At 42.3% G+C, this 22,810-nt stretch overlaps 1 protein-coding gene across 1 annotated transcript; it reads left to right on the forward strand.

The window, feature by feature from the left end:
• Nucleotides 1–574: 574 nt before the first annotated feature.
• plcb2 (phospholipase C, beta 2) lies at nucleotides 575–21,965 on the forward strand. Its single transcript, XM_029125385.2, has 32 exons — nucleotides 575–692; nucleotides 852–929; nucleotides 2,258–2,326; nucleotides 3,375–3,515; nucleotides 3,943–4,022; nucleotides 4,101–4,154; nucleotides 4,334–4,409; nucleotides 4,668–4,768; nucleotides 4,923–5,083; nucleotides 5,293–5,439; nucleotides 6,435–6,592; nucleotides 8,342–8,424; nucleotides 8,656–8,740; nucleotides 9,972–10,139; nucleotides 10,739–10,840; nucleotides 10,930–11,026; nucleotides 11,509–11,593; nucleotides 11,705–11,829; nucleotides 12,923–13,074; nucleotides 13,627–13,791; nucleotides 13,893–13,992; nucleotides 14,220–14,324; nucleotides 14,468–14,529; nucleotides 14,737–14,824; nucleotides 14,936–15,988; nucleotides 16,097–16,280; nucleotides 17,357–17,498; nucleotides 18,301–18,365; nucleotides 18,781–18,840; nucleotides 19,001–19,058; nucleotides 21,013–21,096; nucleotides 21,414–21,965. The coding sequence occupies exons 1-32, from the start codon at nucleotides 609–611 to the stop codon at nucleotides 21,582–21,584; spliced, it is 4,383 nt and encodes a 1,460-aa protein (XP_028981218.2). The 5' UTR covers nucleotides 575–608; the 3' UTR covers nucleotides 21,585–21,965.
• The last annotated feature ends 845 nt before the right edge of the window (nucleotides 21,966–22,810 follow it).

Here is a 22,810-nt window from a genome sequence, read left to right on the forward strand (position 1 = left end):
ACATTGTTTTGTGTGTCAACCAACATTTGAGTCCAGCAGTTGGCTATCCAAATGCCTTGTTGCAGTCAAACACTACACCATGCCCTCAGTCTTTAGTTTCACTACAAAGTGTCTTGCTTGGCTACCTAAACTCCAGGCTTCAGTTGAATGCTAGACCATGCCCACAGGCGTTAGTTCGTTCTCTCTGCTACTAGTCTGGGTTTGAGCACTGGGGGAGCCTGAGGACTCCCTAGCCTCAAAAACAATCCTCAGGCAAAAGGACAATGAAATTTAAGAAAATATTTACCTGTGACCAGGAGTGGTCAATTAGAATACTAATTCACCAAACATTTTGTAAATTCACGATCACATGAAGTTAGTGAGCTTTCCTGACAGCCCCTTCAGTCAAATTATGTATTTTGTTATTTATACTGGGGCTTATTTGCAATGCAAATGTGTCATGTTGTCTCCTCATAGCTTATCCCAGTGTCTGACTCCAGTTCCAGTCATTCATCTCAGAGCCGGTCTGAGTTGAGGTAAGTCAGGCTGTCACTGGTCGTGGCCATGGTCTAGAGGGTCAATTCCAACAGTCACTCAGGAGAGGAAGGAACAATAAAGGGACCTTTATCATGGACAAGAGACGCTATACTCTGGAGCCCCCAGAGGTCAAAGACTACTTGGTCAAAGGAGACAGGTTTACCAAATGGTCCGAGGTGAGTTGACTATTCTTGAAAGTGCAGCAAATTACTGGAGACTAACTTCATTTAATAATAAGCTAATTAGGGAATGATGAGAATCATATTATGATGAGAATAATCACTACTCAGGCCAAGAGATTTTGAATACATTTAAACAACGTTCCTCATAATCAGGACTCAACCAAGACGGTGCCTGTAACTATGAAGATGGACCCTAAAGGTTACTACCTCTACTGGACCAACCAAAGTAAGGTAGGATGAAGTTGTAATCTGCAATTCATTGGAAAACAGTGAGTAAATACTGCCACATTATATTATCTGCCTGGTCGACCACTTTCTATCATTGGATCTTAAGTCCAAACCAAATGAAATATGTCCTAGCTGCTGTGACAGCTGCTTCAGACTCCACGGTTTTGCACCAGGGTCCATCTGTGAGATGGCAAAGAGCCCAAACATCTGCAACCACTGTGTATGTAAACAGATGAGAGTTGGAGATAGCGCTGCATTGCACCTCATAGTCCCAGCAGCCTCATGGGTTTTATTGATTAAAGCTGATGTGGGTTTATCAGCCTGCTGCCCTGCATGGATGAACTCTGAACAATGTTCACAGGGCTGAGAGCTGCGTAACGGCCAGAGTGCTGTATGCCCTTTGATATTTGAAGTAGAAATTGGGCACCAATTGAATTTTAAAAAGCCTGTGAAGGGCCTTTTAATATAGACCACATGGAGAACTCCATCAGTCTGTTTTTTAATATGAATAAAATCTAGCTATAATACCAAAATTCAGCATTTTTATAGGTCCCCCTGGTCAAATCTGTGTCACTTACAGTAGGAACATTTAAATCCACTTCACCAAAAAATTTCTCCATGTGTTACTATTTTGTGAAAGCCCAGTTATTTATATTGCTTTAACCATTATTTTCTGAACATTAATATTTTCTTCATATGATTGGTGATTCCTTTATCCGTCTCTCAATTTTAAGGTGAACACATATGTAAACTGAACACTTCTGTTAAAAGAATGTGGCTTTAAAGCTACAGTAAATGTGCTGTAACCGCAGTCAATGAAAAAAATTATTATATATGCTTTTTAAGCTAGTTCGGTTTTCTTTTCTGTTACCAGCAACAAGCTTCCAAAAGTTGAAGGCAGAATTATTTAAGACAGACCCTTGTTACTGTCAACATTGTTACTTCATTTGGGAATTTATTAGCACTTTCAACAGTCATTTTTATGTAAGCTAATTGGAAGGGAAAGGTTTTGTGAAAGAATATCAACATTAAGTGAAATCAAAACATTTTCTTTATCATGTTACACTCAAAAAGCAAGTAGCTAGTGAAATGACACATCTCTCTCTCTCTGATATAGCACTTCTTTCCTATAATGATTCTCATTCTATATCTCTGTCTCTATCTGGTTTGGTCCTTCTGGTTTGCCATACATTGGTTTGAGAAACACTCAGACGCCTATCTCTTAATGCAATCATTTAATAATAATTGGGTAAATAAATGGGTAACAACACAATTTGAATTCTCAGGCTTATGCATGAATTGGTTATAATTTTATAATTTCCCATTCCTAGGAGACAGAGTTCCTGGATGTTGCAACCATTAGAGACACCAGATCCGGAAAATATGCAAAACTTCCTAAAGTGAGTTCCATTATGGTGTAATGCTTTCACTGCTGAGTGATCAGGTTAACACTGCAATCCTTTATCTCCCTGCCAGTCAAAACATCTGCATGCAATCTGAAGTGTGTGCTTTCTAATTGTGGGGAAATGTATTTTGCTAAAGCAAAAATTAACGCAATGCTAGTGTACACAAGCCCATCATAAGACAGTGCTGGTGATCGGATTACAGCAAAGCCAGAGAGCCCCACGTTGCCATTTCTGTGCAGCATATCAAGCTGTAGAGAGATGATTGAGTTAGACAGTTTGAATCTCTCCCACTTCCTGCTCCCACCCTGAGCTGTCTCCAGAGAGTTTCAGTATGCAGCTATGACTCCATACTGCTGGGGAGGTCACAGGTCAAGCTATTGCCTGGGGAATAGACAATGTCATCCCCATAGCGGGTGTGCCATTTATCTATGTTGGCTGTACTGCATCCTGCCTTCAAACAGATCTGTTTCTATTCAGTAAACCACATATACAGTATCAAATTAGCATTAATAGATCATTGATCTGTTTGTAGAATAGCAGTTGAGGACATTAATAGGACATGGATCATTGATCTGTTTGTACTGTAGCAGTTGAGGACATAGCTAGGACTTAGATCATTGATCTGTTTGTACTGTAGTAGTTGATGACATAGCTAGGACTTGGATCATTGATCTGTTTGTACTGTAGTAGTTGAGGACATAGCTAGGACAACCCCAGTTCCCGTGCTGAGCTGCTGCTCTCAGGTTTCTGATGTTTTCATGTCCTGATTTGCCTTTCTGGTCAGGCTTGAGGTCCCAGGTGTCCTGGGTATGGAAAACAGATACCAGGGTACAGCAGGCCTCATTTCCCCCCTCTTCAAACAGACATAGAGAGAAGGATGGGAGGAAATACAAGAGAAAGTGTCAAATGATTTACCTTTTTACTGTCTGCAAGATAGAGAGAATAACAACATAAAATTCCTGCTTTGCCAACATGATTATCATCACTTTGATAACTGCGACGACAGCGTATCTTCCAAATGTCTTTCTGTTCTAATCAACAGCACCCTAAAGTCAGGAATGTGTTCAACTTGGACTTTCCAAACAGCGACCATCTACTCAAAACCCTGACTGTAGTCACAGGCCCTGACATGGTGAATTTGACTTACCTCAACTTCTTTGCTTACAAGGAGAAAGTGACACAGGTAAAGCAATGGTCATTGTATTGTCACATCTCTTACTTGTCAATGTAAAAGCTCATACTGCATAAACTGTGTGTAACAGAACTCAAAATGTCAAACATATAAAAATAAGTGTGTACATTTGCATATTAGCATCACCTTACCACCAACAATTCTTTAAGAAATATGAGCCATATTCTGATTCCAGAATGGCTGCAACACACTAACCACTAATGAGCCTTCATTTCCACATCAAAGCATCCTCTGTCCTTGCGCTCTTTATGAGTTTATGACTGCAATATTCCGTTTAAATAAAACACCATAAAAAGAACTATTCGCTATCTACCTGACGAACCGAGCATCTCTGTGCCCTCTAGTGGTCCAACAAATCAGTTATTATCAGCAGAGCATCCAGACTGCCCTTTCATGCAGCTATGATTCAATTGTGTAGAACTGGGCTGCTGATATCCTGTCCATTGTGTACAACCCATTGAGGAACAATGCATGCAGACAAGTCTTCCTGGAGAAAATGTGAGTGAAGCTCCATGTTCACCTGTGCTGTAAGTAAGTAAATTGGCTTGAATAGTTTGATGAAGCTTTCCATCCTAGGTACGTTCGCATCTCCCTTCACACCAATAAGGATGGCAAGATCCCTGTCAAAACGTGAGTGACACACGATCTCATTTAGAATGGTTTGAACACCACCTCAAAAACGAATAGCTACAGCCCTGGGTATTGGCATCTGATACAAGTTAAGACATGTAAAATGGAAGAAGTTGAAAAGATTCAGTCAATTTGAACTAGATGCAAGCCTCTTGTGTTGTCTACATTTTCACGCTCAGTATTTACAAGATGTTTCCAGCTGACAAGAAAAGGGTGGAAGGTGCCCTGGCTTCAGCCCGCCTCCCCAAAGGAAAGGTGAGAAAGAAACCCCAGTGATTTTAAACAGTCAGAGGTGGTTTCCCATACTCAGATTACCCTTAGCCCAGGACTAAAATGTAGTTCCCATGGAGACTTTCAATTGAGCTTGATTTTTAGTCCAGGACTAGGCCTAATCTGTGGCTGGAAAAGTATGGGTTAGAGTAATCTAAAATCCCAGTTTTCATGGAATGTATGGCAATGGCTCTTTCTGAGCCAGTACATTGTCGTGCGAGTGAAATGTGTGTGTTCTCTCAGGGCGACACTATGAAACCAGATGTCTTCACAGAAGCTGCTTTCAAGCTCTTCCTGATGAGTCTTTGCCCCCGACCAGAGATCTATGAGATCTTCACATCCTAGTAAGCGACGTGCTAACGTGGTGGAAGGTGATGCTAGGTGTCATTGTCGTGCTTAAATTCCCTGGCTCAGACTTTAGCTGGGACCAGGTCAATGTAAGATTCTGCCGACGTGATGTTCAGGCCTGACTGTGTCGTCGTCGCCCCCCCCCCCCAGCTCTGCCAAGGCTAAGCCATATATGACCAAGGAGACCTTGGCTAAGTTCATCAATGAGATGCAGCGCGACTCCCGCCTCAATGAGGAGCTCTTCCCCCGAATCAGACCTGACCAAGTCAAGGCTCTCATTGAAAAGTATGAGCCCAGCTCCTCCAACAGAGGTGAGACACACGTAAGCACCCTGGTTAATACAGTACATTGCAAGACAGGAGAACAAACGAAGAAGCATGAATCATCACGTCACTGCTGTATGAGAAGATTGATTCAAGTTCATTGCTGATTACACAATCATCACTTAATATATTTTTATTCCAGTGTTTAATAGGAGACGGTCGTGTAATGCTACTGTATTATGTATGTTATTCTACAGGTCAGATTTCTCCAGAAGGTCTGCTTCTCTACCTTATGGGGCCTGAGACGTCTGTGGTCATACTGGACAAGTTGGCCAAGTGTCATGACATGAGCCAGCCGCTGCCTCACTACCTCATAAAATCTTCCCACAACACATATCTGACAGGTCAGACAAAAGCATTTACATCTGATAACACGTTTTAACTCATCTACCATGAACAGAGTTTATCATTAGCTACTCAGAGCTACACAAATGGAATGGCCTTCTTGAGAAATCTAGTTTTCTTGTCAGCAAAGACTTATTGTAACATTGTTAATTTACACTTGAATAATTATACAAACAGTTAATTAATATATATAGTAGCTTTCTTATTGTCATTCAGTTTCTAGTAACCTGGCTAAAGAATATATACATGACCCTGTCATTATTTTCAAATAACTCTGCAAAATCAATTTTTTGACAATTGCTTTCAGTGTGATGACAAAACTGAAAGCCAATCATATTGATATAGTACCAAATCTAGTGCAGAGACCTTTCATATAAAATACATATTTGGAGCAGCGGGTAGTGCGCCCATCTGGGGAGCCAAAGGTTGCGGGTTCGAGACACTGGCCGCCAGACGCTACATTGGTGTCAGAAGTGGGATTGGCCTGGAAGGCCATTGGAGTGGTGTGTCTCTGTTAGGGACTTGGTATAGTGATGGTAGGGGTAGGGCAGCTGCTAAGGTCACTACTGGCCCATCTGGGGAGCCAAAGATCGTGGGTTCAACACACTGCCCGCCAAACGTTACATTATGTTTAACATTTTAGGCATTTTTATCAAAATGTCATATATTTAAAGTGAGCTCACATCAAAGAGGGGCCAGAGATCATTACAGACACCTGAAGCACCCAGGAGGTGGTCCCCTAGAGGTCTTGTAAATTGATTACATTATGTAAAAACCACAGCAGCTTACAGAAAATCCTTGATTCAGGTTATTTAATCAAACGCATCTTTTATTATGGCCTCCTTTTGAAACACTAAGAAAACTAAACCTTAATTCTTGTAGACAATCTGGTTCATTCATTAAGTTTAATGACTGTGTACAGACTATGACTTTAATATTACTTTTAATGTCTCTAGATTGTAATAAGACATTGTTCCCTGTGATCCTTCCACAGCTGGTCAGTTTTCCGGAGCGTCATCTCCAGAGATGTACCGCCAATGTCTGCTGGCCGGCTGCCGTTGCCTGGAGCTGGACTGCTGGAAGGGAAAGCCACCAGATGAAGAGCCCATCATCACCCATGGTTTCACCATGACAACTGAGATCCTGTTCAAGGTCAGGTGTCAGTCAGCCCTTGTTTCTAAGTGCCAGAAAATGCAGTGAATGCAAGGAATATGTAAGCTATTTTTTCAGAGGTGCTCTGAGCCTTACCCTACACTTACACTAAGGCTATATTGGACCTCAGTCCTAGAAAATAATCAATTTGATCCAACCAAAACCAAAACATCTTACTTATGTATGCTATTCTCCCACTGTTGAATCCTGTTGTAGTCCTCTAAGCTTGGTTAACACAGAACTGAAGTCTTGTTTAATTGGTCAAATGCTTGAATAAGATCTGGTTCCAAATGTGTAGTGGTGAGATTGGAATCAAAATGAAGCGCTGCGCTTTTTCCTTGAAAATTACCAGCAAGTCTACAGGGCTAATCTCCCCTCAAAATTAAAAAAAATGATCTGAGGAACCGGAAACTAATCCTGCTCAATATCTTACGCAAACCGCTATTTCCTGACAAATCTACAATACCAAGTTTGCTTACATAGCCTGTCCACAAGAGATTAGTAGTAGTCATAAACACTTCCCTGATTCATTAACACCCAGGGACAACCATGATAAAGTATCACTAATGTTGTGATCCTGGCTGTTACTGTTCCGCAACAGTAGTCCAGACCCAGCGCTGACAGTACTAGTCTACCAGGAAGTAGCCACTGCTACACATCTCACAGTGATAGCTTCCTTTGTGGCTCTGCCAGCAGGTGTCCACGGAGACACAGCGCAGAGTGTCATGTTGGACATGGGTACTGGAGCATGCACGAAGCACAGCAACTTCTCCTCACTCAACACTACCATTTAAGGGAACCCAGAACTCCACTTTAACCCATTCATGTCCCAAACAAATCCAAAGAAATGTTTAAATCTGCAAAAGAGTTTGGCAGCTGGTGTTTGTTTGGATTTTATTTAAACATTGGTTGTTTTTTTTCACAGAGTCAAGCCATTGTTAATACATCCTCATAATATCCAATCTAAACTTTCAGAATACACAACTTACTAATTTCTTTGGTTGACTATTTACAAACAATTTTGTGAGAGTTGTCTTTTGTGGTTTGTCAAACTCTGATGACAATAGGTGAATGGCTATGCTAGTGGGAAAATACCTGGAAGTCTCTTCTTTAAATACACACCCAAATATTTATAAAGAAACTGACAACTTCACACATTGTCTCTGGGTTAGACAGCTGATTCCCGGAGGCTTTATATCTGAGCATGTTTAAAGTGGTAATCCACCCATCAGGTTTTTTAAAAGAAGAAAACCCCCACAATACAATGCTTTATTTACAGTGGCTGTCTGGTTAGCTTAATTTGTACCTCACAGATCAATTCAGTCAAATCATGGGGAAACATTTATTAAACACTGAAAGAAGATTTAATAGATATTTTGTGGTTTGTGTTTCAGGAGGTAGATCACCCCTGAAAATAATATTAGTATAATATATGAATATAAGTAAAACATCTCAATCCAGTCCCCACTGACATTAACTGAAAATTGTAAATTCAGGCTAACAAGTATCTACAGTAACCTTCAGTATGTTGACATGCATTAACACCGAACATAATTGGTTCTTTGGTACATTTAATTATTGTACCCATCAGAGTGCAGGTACATGAATGTGTTATACTGGCAGTGGCCTACAGCCCAAAGCAAAGACCTCAGCATAGCTTATTATCACACGTTCCTCCAGCCTGATGACATGTCATGCGTCGCCCTCCGGTTTAAACCTGATTGGTTTGTCTGTCTTTGTGTTTGACAGGATGTGATTGAAGCCATTGCGGAGAGCGCATTCAAGACCTCCCAATACCCAGTCATCCTCTCCTTTGAAAATCATGTGGACTCGTAAAACGCTACATTTTACTACTCTTTTCAGATAAAATACACCGATTAAAACATGTATTGACTTTCCCCATACCACAAAGAAAATTCCAGTACTATTGCAAACTTTTGCTTTGGGTGGTCTTTGTAATTTGATGTGACTGTAAATACTGAATTGAACCTGTAACCTGCATGTAGACCCTAAGTAAACATCATCATCTCAAAGCTATGTGTTTTCCCACCTTGTTTTTCCAGGGTGAAGCAGCAGGAGAAAATGGCCAACTACTGTAGGACCATATTTGGAGATATGCTACTAACTGATCCTCTGGAAAATTACCCTGTGAGTGAGACTGACTGTCAGAGATGGACTAACCTCATCGCAAGGATATTGCACAAAACATAAACCATAAGCCTGGAATATCAACCATTCACTGTTGGCCTGACAGGGAGTGATAACACAGTAATATGGGAGTAACCTTACTGAATGAAGTATTGAGTGAATCACACAAATCTGAGGTGTGGCTCCAACCTGTTGAGATATACGTATTGAAGACACGTACGAGGGTTAAGGAAATTGTTGTTGAGAAAACAGATTTACCCAGTGCCTCCAAGCCAATGGTTTCATCCTGTCCTTCTGTTTTCTAACCAAGGCTATGTTTGGTTTACCCGACTCTTTTGGTTGTATTTGGCCAGAAGGGTCTGAGAATGAGAGACGGACGGTTCCTTCAGTCCCAATCACACAATCATTAATAGACACCTCAGGTCTCTTGTTACTTTTCATCTGTAAAACTAGTGTCCCTAAGCAGTTCGGATACTCAATGGTATGTCTTAATTTTTATGCATATTCATTTAATACATTTAAAACATGATATTTACTCTCACCACTGTTTGACATGCTACAACTAAATCAAATCAAAATCTAATTATGATTATTTCATACTTTAATATGCATTTTAAAATGACTTAAATGTAAATAGATAAGTGTACGAATTGTGATGAATTAAACGAAAACAGGAAAACAATAGCCGAGAGACCATCAGTGTAGCATGGTAATGCCGGGCCGGGGTTCAAGCTGTCCTTATGAATAATTACGATGGGTATATATGTAGATTAACCCCACAGCCGATGTCTGACTAACATAACTACATACAACAACACAACATAAAAGAAAAATGAAGAAAAATATTTATCAAAGAGGCCAAGCATGGGCCGTGGGCTATAATGGATTATTAATGGCCTCTGTAGCCTTAAAAAATGATGTATAAACATATAACCTATAACCATCACTGAACAGAGCACAGGTGTATGAGTGTACAGATCAGACCTGGGTTTAAATACATACTTATTCAATTATTTGATATACATAGTTTAAGTTTAAGCATTTTCCAATACTTTCCAAGTGGTATTCAAATGCATTCCAATACCCAATTGTATCTAATAACTACTTTAATGACTTTGTATGTAATGGGAAATGAAATGGTAAAATAGTTTGGTTTGTGTGCATTTTGTAAATGACTGCCTGGCTACCTTTCCTAAAGTATGTGTTCTTCTCTGTGTTCTTAACTGAGCAGCTGAAGCCTGGCCTGCAGATCCCCAGCCCAGCGGAGCTCATGGGCAAGATCATAATCAAGAACAAAAAAGGCAGCCAGGAGAAACCAAACCTGGCCAGTCCCAAGAAGACAGCAGGATTGGAACAGACCACAGCCACAGCTAGCCCTGGCATGGTGCCCAGCCAGGATGTGCCCGCTAACCCTGAAATCCAGTGTGTAACCGGTGTGTTGTACAGGACACAAACCTAATTACATTGTGTGTTGGTTACTGTACTAGTCACCCTGACGGTAATGCTGTCACCTGGTTGTAATGAGGACTGGCTGAATGTGTCTTATGTCCACCTGGTTGTAATGAGGACTGGCTGAATGTGTCTTATGTCCACCTGGTTGTAATGAGGACTGGCTGAATGTGTCTTATGTCCACCTGGTTGTAATGAGGACTGGCTGAATGTGTCTTATGTCCACCTGATTGTAATGAGGACTGGCTGAATGTGTCTTATGTCCACCTGATTGTAATGAGGACTGGCTGAATGTGTCTTATGTCCACCTGGTTGTAATGAGGACTGGCTGAATGTGTCTTATGTCCACCTGATTATAATGAGGACTGGCTGAATGTGTCTTATGTCCACCTGATTGTAATGAGGACTGGCTGAATGTGTCTTATGTCCACCTGGTTGTAATGAGGACTGGCTGAATGTGTCTTATGTCCACCTGATTATAATGAGGACTGGCTGAATGTGTCTTATGTCCACCTGATTGTAATGAGGACTGGCTGAATGTGTCCAGAGGGAGAGCTGACCATGACTGGGGAGGTGACCATTACAGACGACCCAGATGAACAGCAGGAGGAGGAAGATCAGGATGAGGAAAAGATGAAGAACTCTGATGAGGTAATATGAGTAATGTGATGGTTCTTTGCTTATTACTATGATAATTTGTCTTTCAGACAGGAGCTAACTTCCTTTCTGTCCTCTTATAGGGAACAGCAGGACAGGAAGTAACAGCATATGAGGAGATGTCTGCAATTGTGAACTACATCCAACCCACTAAATTCATCTCTTTTGAAAACTCCAGAAGTGAGTAATAATTGGCTGTTGTTAACGTGATTCAGTTGTTGAATTAGTTAACCAGCGCCACTGTACCAGGGGTATATAACATCTGACCTGTGTTTGTGGGTTTCACTTTCAAGTGACTACAATCCAAACAGTGTATACATTTTATATTACAATGACCCTACATTCACACAGACTCACTGGAATGAATACCCAAACCGTCAGACAGCATTTACAAAAAAGCTGTATGAACGCAAAAGCTATGGGTACAGGACTAATGACCAAGAAACATTTGTAAATTTTTAGTGTGACCCCCGGACCTTGTTGACGGGCAAATGTGACCACCCCGGGGCTAAATGAGTTTGACACCTATGCTCTACAGTAATAGGAATGAGAGAGTTTTCTTAAGATTCCTTTCTGATGAATGTTGTATTCTCCTGTTTATGTAGTTGTTGTTGCGGATGGAAACTAACAATCTGAATGATCATTCATTCTTGTGTGGACAGAGAAAAACAAGAGCTACCTCATCTCATCCTTTGTGGAGACAAAAGGGGAGAGCATGATCTCCAAGAATGCAGTGGAGTTCGTGGAGTATCCACTGTTAACTATTAATCCTTACTGAATGAAAGTGTATTTTTTTCCAGTCATAATAATTGTCTTCAACATACAGTGAATATTAGGTTCCTTAGCAGGACCATCCAGATATAACAAGAGGCAGATGAGCAGGATTTACCCCAAAGGGACCAGAATGGACTCTTCCAACTACAATCCTCAGCCCTTTTGGAACGCCGGCTGCCAGATGGTAGCACTCAACTACCAGACAATGGGTAACTTATTTAAACTACCAGACCATGGGTAACATAGCTAAACTACCAGACCATGGGTAACTTAGCTTAACTACCAGACCATGGTAACTAACCTAAACTACCAGACCACGGGTAACTTAGCTAAACTACCAGACCATGGGTAACATAGCTAAACTACCAGACCATGGTAACTTGGCTAAACTACCTGAGCATGGGTAACTTGGCTAAATTACCAGATGATTGGTAACTTAGCTAAACTTCCAGACCATGAGGATAGTGTGACAGGGCACATTATCCTGCTGAAAGAGACCAATGCCATCAGGCAATACCATTGCCTTGAAGGGGTGTACCTGGTCTTCAACAATGTTTAGGTAGGTACATCCACAGGGATTCCCAGCAGAACATTCCCCAGGGCATCACAGTCCCTCGACCAGCTTGTCTTCTTTCCACAGTGCATCCTGGTGCACTTCCCCAGGTTAATGACACACACAAACACGGAAGTCCACATGATGTAAAAGAAAGCAGGACTCATTGGACCAGGCAGGACTCATCCTTCGACTGCTTTAAAGTCCAGTTCTGACACTTCCATGCCCATTGTAGGTGCGTTCAGTGGTGGACAAGGTTCACCATGGGCACTCTGACCTGTCTGTGGCAACACAGCCCCATATGCAGCAGAGTGTGATCCACTGTGTGTTGTGACACATTTCTCCCGTAACCATAATTAAAACTTTCAGTGACTTTTGCCACAATAGACCTCCTGTTGGTTCAGACCATACGGGATAGCCTTCGTTGCCCTTGTGCATCGATGAGCCTAGGACGCCCAACACCCTGTCACCGGTTTCTGGTTTGTCCCCCTTTGGACCACTGTCGGTAGGTACTCACTACTGCTGACCGAGAGCACCCCACAAGCCTGGCCATTTCAGAGATGCTCTGACCCAGTCTTCTGGCCATGTGTTTCTTTTATCCTCCACAGCAGGTCGCTGTTGCACAAGTTTCAGTCGTACAAACTACTGAACATGCATAAAAAATGCAGATCCATTTTCCATGACAATATGTTGCTGTATTAGAAATGAAGAAACTGAACATATGCTGTTTGCTGTTTTTTTCTCTCCAGATTTCCCAATGCAGCTAAACATGGCTTTATTTGAATTCAACGGAAGGACAGGCTACCTCCTCAAGCATGACCTCCTCCGACGTAGTGACAAGAAATTTGACCCCTACTGTGACAGGATCGACACCCTCGTGGCCAACACACTAACAATCAAGGCATGTTATATCAAAAGTCATGTTTACTCCAATCTTATAGAAATAGCAGCAGCGATCTGCATCATTTTGTGCCCTTGATTCTGGCTTTTGTTGGGGACATTTAAAACTGCTCTTTAGCAATAAACCGACTGTGTGGCATAGAGTGGTCCAGGGTCCATGGCTTTGGCAGCAACATCTTTGTCCTCTATCTGCCTAAAAATGCCTGAGATCAGATATAAAAAAATACTAATAATAGGACAAAGATGGATGAGTGTATGAGTGTAATCTTTGGACTTGTTATGGACAGTCTTGATCATTATCCGCAGTTTAACTTCGGCAGAATCACTCCAGCTGGTTGTAACTTGTTTTGAGACTAGTGTACACTGAGGCACTCTCCCTTTCTTCCTGTGCATGTGTTTGTCTTGGCTGAGTATCTCCGTTTAGTGATAATCTGCTGTGAGTGGACTGTCAATGTGTATACAGGCCTGTATCCATGGTGGTTTACAGTACGTTTCGAGAATGTGTTATATGTGATATATGTATATATATATATATTTTTATATTTCCCTACAGATCTACTCAGGACAATTTCTTTCAGACAAGAATGTGAAGACAGGCGTAGAGGTGGAGATCATTGGGTTGCCAGGAGACCCCAAGAAGAAGTATCGGACCAGGTGGTCTTCCACAGCCAATGCCCTCAACCCAGTGTGGAATGAGGAACCATTTGTTTTTGAGAAGGTATGTTCATTTACTTCATTTAACAATTGTTTTTACCAGATCAAAAGTTGTGCGTTGTTGAACACCATTAAAAAGGGTGAAACCTATTGTCGTGGGGACAGATCCTGCTACCTGACATGGCCTCCCTTAGGGTTGTGGTATACGAAGAGGGAGGAAGGTTTCTGGGCCACAGGACTGTCCCCATTGGGGCTCTTCAGTCAGGTCAGTTTGACTACCACTTGGTTACCATCAGCTTAGTTAACACTGTCATTACTCCTGTAATGTATTGTTTACTTGACGTTGTTACTGTTTTGAGAGATGAAGGCTTCACAGACAGCAGCATCCGTCAGGTTTAACATTTGCACTTCCGACCAGGCTTTATGAACAAAGCCCCAAGTCGGAAGGTTTCTACTTCTGTCGGATTGATTCATGGGGTTTGTGCCCTGCAGGCTTCCAACACATTTGTCTGCGTAGCGAGAGCAACATGCCACTCACTCTGCCTGCTCTCTTTGTGTATATTGAGGTCAAGGACTACATCCCTGCCGCTTTTGCTGGTAGGTACAGTTCTGTAGGTAGGATTAACACCTATAGATGATGCTTTAAGAGCCATTCATTTCACAATCAATTTACACTTGGGCACTGATTATGAAACAGTCTGTAACATTGTGTAATTTTCTAGTGTTATGCTCTGCCTCAGATTTCACAGATGCTTTATTCAACCCAACAAAGAATTCTGAGAAGACATCAAAGACAACAGAGGTAAATCATTACCAAGACAAACCTCATTGATCCACCAGAAAATGCTTTCAAAACATGTTCGTAGTAAAATAATTCCAGTAGTGAAAAAGGCTTTGGTGAATAAAAATCAGAATACGAATCAGAAAGGGTTTTATTGGCAAGTAAGTTTAACAATGCACAGTCATGTCTTTGTTATGGGTTTGATGGTCTTGTACTCTGTCCTCACAGTCGTCAGCAGATTACGTCTCCCCATATGAGATGCCCCTTGTCAATGGAGAACAGATTGTAGGAGAGATGGCTACACCTAAAGAAATCGGTAATGGATGTGTAGGGCCACATTGTCACTTCCGAAGAGTTTGATTGCAATATGGGAAAATGGATGCTGTTTTGTATTCCACAATTCTCTTGGTCTTTGTTCATCCATTAGAACCAGAAGTTAAAGCCTCTGTAGTGGAGGATGAAGATACTACCCAGGATACTTCATCTACTCCTGAAGAGGTCACCACATACCTCAGTCCCTCTACAGTGGAGGATGATGATACTACCCAGGATACTTCATCTACTCCTGAAGAGGTCACCACATACCTCAGTCCCTCTACAGTGGAGGATGATGATACTACCCAGGATACTTCATCTACTCCTGAAGAGGTCACCACATACCTCAGTCCCTCTACAGTGGAGGATGATGATACTACCCAGGATACTTCATCTACTCCTGAAGAGGTCACCACACACCTCAGTCCCTCTACAGTGGAGGATGATGATACTACCCAGGATACTTCATCTACTCCTGAAGAGGTCACCACATACCTCAGTCCCTCTACAGTGGAGGATGATGATACTACCCAGGATACTTCATCTACTCCTGAAGAGGTCACCACACACCTCAGTCCCTCTACAGTGGAGGTTGATGATACTACCCAGGATACTTCATCTACTCCTGAAGTGGTCACCACATACCTCAGTCCCTCTGTAGTAGAGGATGATGATACTACCCAGGATACTTCATCTACTCCTGAAGAGGTCACCACACACCTCAGTCCCTCTACAGTGGAGGATGATGATACTACCCAGGATACTTCATCTACTCCTGAACAAGCGCCTCCACAGCCTGACCCCAACATGGACACCCAGTCACAGTCACCGGCATCTGTTGAACCCGTCCAGAGTATCGAAGAAGTTCCAGAGCATTTGGCCCTTTGTGATGACCCTGAGCTTGACCCAGAGCCGACACCAACCACCGAGTTGACCGCTGACCCCAAGGTTGATGCCACGTCCCTTTCGGACCCAAGTAGTTATGTTGATGCCGCCCCAAATCTTGACTCCATTTTAGATGTATCCTCTGATGTCATCCCTCAACCTGATCCAGATGTGGAATCCACTCCTGTGGCTGACCCTGCTATTACTCCTGTCTCTCTGTCTGAGGCCAGCTCATCCAACCTGCCGCTTGAGGATTCCACTCTTCTAGTTACCAATGAAGGTAAAAATCTGTGGCTCTTTTGTGCCCAGAATATAGTTGTAAAGGAAATGCATATATCTGCATATAAAAATGATCCTCCAACAGCATTCTGCGTTTCTCCTCATACAGAAGTGTCCACAGTTCCCTGTGAGGAGCTGCTGCAGCACAAGAGCTTCCTAAAGGTCACCAAGAGACAGCAGAAAGACATGAAGGAACTGGAGAAAAAGTTCCTGAAGAAAGGAGAGGAGCTCATGCAGAAATACAGTGACACCTTCAAAGCCCTCAAGAAAAAGACCTCCATGAAGAAAAAAGAGTAAGGGAAATGCAGTATTCCCCCAGCTATCCATGGTTTCACATTTGCAAACTCAAAATTTTTTCAAGAAGTCCGAAATTCTAAAAACGCACTAATTTCAGCCATCCAGTGTATTTATGTTTTATATCTTCTATATTCTAGCATTTATTTACATTATTCACAATATATTTACAATATTATGGAGCAATAAGACCATGGAAAGGGTAGTGGGGTGATTTCTAAAGGTGCGTCACATCGACGAGGGTTCACAGAACGTCGATGTGAACCGATCCCTCATGGATATGGGGGATGTCCTGTACAACTAGTTCTCATCATGCGCACTAGGTGGTGGTGGCTGACACAGCATTTTATCATGTGTTGTTTTTCTGTTGGCCTATTTAATTAAACCAAATTACATTTAGAGCAAAATTAATTGATTTCAGGGAGATTTATAATATCCTTTAGCTTATGTATTTTTGTTGGTAGGGTATTAAATTAAGGATCCTCTAAATTAAAATATGTGTTTAAATAGAAACATTTACTGCATGTGGATGAACATGTGAACGGCTTTGCTTGAATAATAAGCATAAGGACTGTGAATTGGAAATGTGTTTTTTTGCTTTTCGCAACTTTGCCTGAGACCCCCTCAGAGAATTGGGTGGGTGCCCAGCTTTGACATAATCAATGGCAACGCTGGAGCAATTTGTCTTATCAGCCTTGCTCAAGGGCACATAAACAGATTTTTCACCTTGTTGGCTCAGGATATCAAGCTAGCAACCTGTCAGTGACTGGGCCAATGCTGTAATAACTAGGCTACATGCCACCTTACATTACCAAACCTTAAGATCTTTTCCTGAACTTGTTAGATCATCAGGAAAATCACCCCCGTACATCCTGATTCATCTGGGCATACTGCAACTGGGATGAAAGAACAGATGTCTATTCAGTGATGTAGAGTAGAGCCTCCCGAGCTTACAGAGATCATCCACCCGTCTCTGAGTAGCGCTGTAGGGATCAACAACAGAAACCTATCCATGTTGTTCAGTGTCATGTCGTGTCTAGCACCTGGTCTCTGACGGCTTGACTGTGTGTCCCAGCGGAGGAGGTGAGACAGCAGAGCCTGACTCCAAAGTGGAGAGGGGAAGGGAGCAGAAGGAGAGGCTTCAGGTGGAGCTCAGAGCTTTGTGGGTGGAGCAGTGTGATCAGCTGAAGAAGAAGAAGGAGCAACATGCCACAGAGGTACAGTACAGACCAGCTCTACCGGAGGTTCGGAAGTCGGGTCCTTTTTATGCACAGTGCTGTAGAATTAGATGTTTTTATACACAATGTAGCTCTTATTGAAGGATGTCTCTCTTTTTACATTACATATGTGTGCTGGACAAGCAGTCCAGGTAAGATTCTGTTTATTCACAATAGTGTGTAAGGAATGCCCACCTATTCACCCCTGGTGGGCAGAGCGCCTCAACTTAACCCCCCTCAGCCTACGCTCCTCTTGGCTTTTTTCAACACCTCTATCGATTTCCCCTGGCTTCACCTAAAACTGGGACTCATTCACACAGCTACACCTGCATGGCCCCACAATGCGTTCATAACCTCAGAGCGAGTCAACCCTGTGGGTTCACCAAATGGCCGGGAGCCAGGCCTGTAGGACAATATTGATTATCCATCACAGCCAGGTGCTCTGGGGTGATCTTAGCATAAGCTCTGGATCTACATAAGATAGAGAGGTCAATCAGGTAATTTTCTCTGGGTTGTGGCCTTGCCACTTAGGGAATAGACCAGCCAAGACTGTTAGGCCAATAGAGCATGCCACAGCAACATCTCCCATCAGATTCAATCCAAGCACATGCAAGTGCAGTGTGAACGCTGTGTTATCGTAGCTGTTTTATCGGAAACCCTGCCTACCAATCCAGATTCTGTTTAGAAGATAAGATCTCAAACACATGTAAGTTTAGACGTCCACTAGGTCTGTTTTGTACTCAGTACTGCTGCCACTCTATCCGTAATACTTCCTGTTTTCTGTTTCCCATGTAACTGACAGCGACTAGCCAAGCTTTTAGAGATGGCCACAGAAAGACACATCAGTGAACTTAACGCTCTGGAGAGGTGGGCAAACGTGTGTGCCTTGAAAACCTGTTTGTCTGTGTGTGTGTGTGTGTGTGTGTGTGTGTGTGTGTTTGTTGCATGCATGTGTGTATGCCAACCGGTGTGTACGAGTTTGTGTAAGTGTGTCTGTATAACAAAAACACATGATCCGTTGTCTCCAGCTGGCAGCTGGTGAACTCCGGTCAGTCCTCAGTTCAAACAGTGGTTATGGGATGAGACAGCTCCTGTTTTAACTCATCAAACAGACACTGGAACACAATTTACCCTCTTTCAGTTACAACATATGAGCTTGAACTAGGTCCTGCTGCCCGATTCCATAAAAAAAATATTTTGGAATGTGTATCGGGCCAAGAACAGACTACTCAGACGGCCTCAAAATCTGCCTCAGTGACAATTGTTCTGTTTCCTCCCCAAGTGAATCTACGAAAACAAAAAAGAAAGGGCAACCAAAGCGCTCCAGTTTGGACAAGGCAAGGTGAGATGAATGTCTGTCTATGGAATTGATCTGCACAGTAACAGTACATGTCATTTATTGCATAGAGCTTTGTTGTTGGAAAACACAACTGCCTGCACATGGCAGAATGAGATGGAACAAGTTAGTCTTAGAACATTACCAATCAGAAATTCTCTTTTAGGCTGAAAAGGGCTTTGAGCGTGGACCTGGCTGAGGAGTCTGCCCAAACTGACACATTGGCAAGTACATGTCTTTTGTTGAAATAGAAGAAGCCATTACTGAGCTGGGTGAGGAATAGTGTATTGCCATACAGTAGATTGCTCAGGTCTGTTACTTCAATGGCAACACTTGGGTGTACACGTGTCTCCTATTATTGCAGTGCTGTCCACATCCATACAGAGAAATGTTCTCATTTGTCTTCATTGTCATCTCCTATGATAGACAGGCAGGGAGATTTTGTGTTCTGTGCACAGGTGTCTGACTCATTCATATGACCTCCCTCTCTGTCCTCAAACGCTGACACGTGCACCCTCTCTCGCTCTCTCACTCTCTCCCTCCCTCGCTCTCTCACTTTTACTCTTTCACTCTGTCTCTCTCTCTTTCGTGGAAATCAATGAATGGGAAAGGCACAGAGACTATAGATTCTAAAATGTCCTCAACAAAAAATTGTTCAACAACAAATTTCCACATCTCACTTTCTCTCTCCCTCTCTCCCTCTCTTCCTCAATCACTCTCTCTCATTCCCTCCCTCTCGCTCACTCACTCACTCACTCTTACCTTAACCATAATTACCTAACCTTTGTACCTAATTTTAACCTAGACCTAACACTTAACGGAAACCCTGAACCAAAACCTTTATGCCTAAACCTAAAAGTTACCTCATTTCTAACCTCATTTCTAATTTCTAATTTCCTCAATTGTACGTTTTACCCTAAACATAACCCCAAAGCAGGAAACAGCCTTTTCCCAATGGGGGCCTGCTAAAAAACTTCTGCCGTCTGATTTGTGGGGTTTTACAATCATTGTATGAACTTCTGATCCGCACATATTACTTAACCCGGATCACACACACTTATAGACACAAACACACACATAGAAAAACACACATAGACACAAACACAAACACACAGATGCCCTGACCAAAAGACTGGCTGTTTGCACAAAGTGAGGACAGGGCGCTTGTGGAGAGATGACTCAGAGGCAGAGAGATGGTGGTGTTGTTCTCTTCAGTGCTTCACCATGTTAGCTCACCAAAATCAATCTCAACTGTATCTGACTCACTGCCATGTCAATTCAACTTCTTTCAATGTTATAGATCTGAAGACTTAAACAATGGGGTATTTAATGATATATTTTATCAAATGTTTTAGCCCTTTCACGATTCTCTGAAAGGAAATATAATTTTGTAATGATTACTATTACATTCACTACTTTCATTCATTTACTTGCTCTGTCCCCACATGAAAAGCTGCATTCATGGGTTTTGTTGAAAAATGTCCGCCTTTGTCTCGGCTTTAGGTCAGCCTCCAATAATCACACCATGAAGGTTGTTATCAGTGGATGCAGAAGGAGGAGACATACCTATGATTCAATTGATAAAAGCTTAAGCTCTGTGAACTCTATGACTCATCACTAAACCCCCCCCCCCCCCCCCCCCGCGCGCGCCTCTCCGGGACCTTGTTGCACGACTCCCTTTGTACTACTCTGACACTACTGCCTTGCAAAGTCTGATAATGGAAGTTTTCAGTCGTTACAGGTACGTGTCTACCTCGGGAACCTCACTGCTGCTATCCCTGCATTTCAGTTGCGCATGGATCTTGCACATTCAATTTGCCTCGATTGCACGGATTTGGTTTTGCAACTTTCCATTACAAACGGACCTGAGTCGATAGCTTCAAAGTTAGAACTGAAATGTATTTGGATTATTCTGATTTGTCTAGATACCTGAAAACAATGTCTATTTAGCATTTTATTAAATGTTTTTCATTCAGTATTATCTGAGAGAGTTCATAATATCTAAAAGTCCACAGCGTGGAGAACACTTGACACTTGAGAACACAGCGTGGAGAACAGTGATTTTTGTTGTGTCGTCACAGTGTTGATGGTCTTCTCAGGATAGAGTTCCTGAGATCACACAGAACCAGACCTGTACACACAGTGTAATGACAACATACTCTTCATGTATTCTTCTAGTCCACTGACAGCAGCCCTCAGCAGGATGCTTTGGTGAAGAAACAAATGGCCACATTGGATCAGATTAAGGGCCTAGCCAATCAGGTACTGTAAACCCACACACACACACAAAAGTAACAAGCGAATACACCACTGTAGGTACATACAATAACTGCCGGTTGTAATAAATGTTACCACAACAGTAATGGCTTTGACCATATAGTTTGTAAATCAGCTATTTCATCTAATGGTGGATGATTTAGACCATGGCAGGCTGCTAGGCAACATCTACTTGTAAGAATGTCTCGGGATAATAATATGGAGCAAATAGAGGCATTTTCGTGTCTCTACTCCTCGCAATTATCTAACCTTTTTCACTTAACTCCCACTTTCTCCGACTTCTCACCTCCACCTGTGTGCAGCTCAATCTAGAGGCCCTGGCAGAGAATGAGAGGAGGATGAGGTCACTCCCTGTCGACTTGAGGGAGGCTGTAAACGCGTGTGTGGGGCCCCATTTCCCTGATCTGGTGGACCAGGCTGGGGAGAGGCAGCAGGATGGGGTTTGCTTCTATGGAAATGTCTTTCTGGGATAAACATGCTCCTGGCCATTTCTCCTCTGACTACTCAGTCACAAGTGTTTTTCTTTGAGAGTCTTGCCCTGGAGACAGCTCTAACCAGAAGGCAGAAATATGTCATTGTTTGTCTCAATGGTGAGGGTGGACTTTTCATTTTAAATGACGCTCTAAGAGGACATTGACCAGGGTTGACCTCTACCCTAAAGCATATTCATAACCCTGACCCAACCCTATACCCCTAAAGCATATTCATAACCCTGACCCAACCCTATACTTACCTCTTAATACCTCTGAACATTTCAGTGGGTTGACTCAAGAGGCGGGAGGTCAGCTCATCCTCACCATTTAATACAGTGGTTCCCAAACCTCTCCTGGGCCCCCCCCCAGCCATTCCATCTATTAGATATATCCCAGAGCTAGTTCACCTGATTCAACAGGTAAGGGCTTGTTAATTAGATAAAAAGTTGATTCAGGTGTGCTAGCTCTGGGATACATCTAATAGATGGAATGGTTTGGAAACCACTGGTTTAATAGACCAATCTCAAAATGTCTTCCTCCGCATGTTTTCAGATGAGAAATGTCAACCTGCTAGAGTTTTTTTTTGTATTTGTGATGTAGAAGTTAAAAGTGTAATCAGGAATGAGACACTGGCCATGCAGATGCATCCGTGACAATTCTACATTCATTTTTAAAGAACTCTAGCTCAATTATGAATAACATCTTAGTATGTTGTTGCAATGCATTTGTATTCAGATATTATATTAATACATGTAGCTTCTAATAAACCTCTCATAACATTTGCAAAATGTATTTCACACGGTTTGTTTTGTTGTACTGTCTGTCAGTGTTCGCGCGTGGATAAAGCTTCCTGATTTGTGATCATACTTGTTTGTATACATACAGTTTTTTGACCAAAAGTGTGCAGAAACTGGAGTGAATCATCAGCAGGATGTCAACTGAGTGCATCCTAATGACAGACAAAGCAAAGGCAGGGGAGATGGGAGAAGCAATTCAGTAAAAGCATTCAGAAGCACTACCCTATTTTTAACTACTCATGATGTCTGAGCTCCCATGCTCTTTTGTACTGAAGCAGATGATGATGATGAGCACGTGAGTGAAGGAGACATGTAAAGCAGAAGTGGGGTTTTTGGCTCTTGCCGATATTATAATGTAGATATTTTCTGCCTCTAATGATCAGTCACACAATGGACTTACATATTCATAATTCTCCATAATTACAGCTC

Source organism: Esox lucius, chromosome 15 (assembly GCF_011004845.1).
Source record: "Esox lucius isolate fEsoLuc1 chromosome 15, fEsoLuc1.pri, whole genome shotgun sequence".
Taxonomy (NCBI): Eukaryota; Metazoa; Chordata; class Actinopteri; order Esociformes; family Esocidae; genus Esox; species Esox lucius.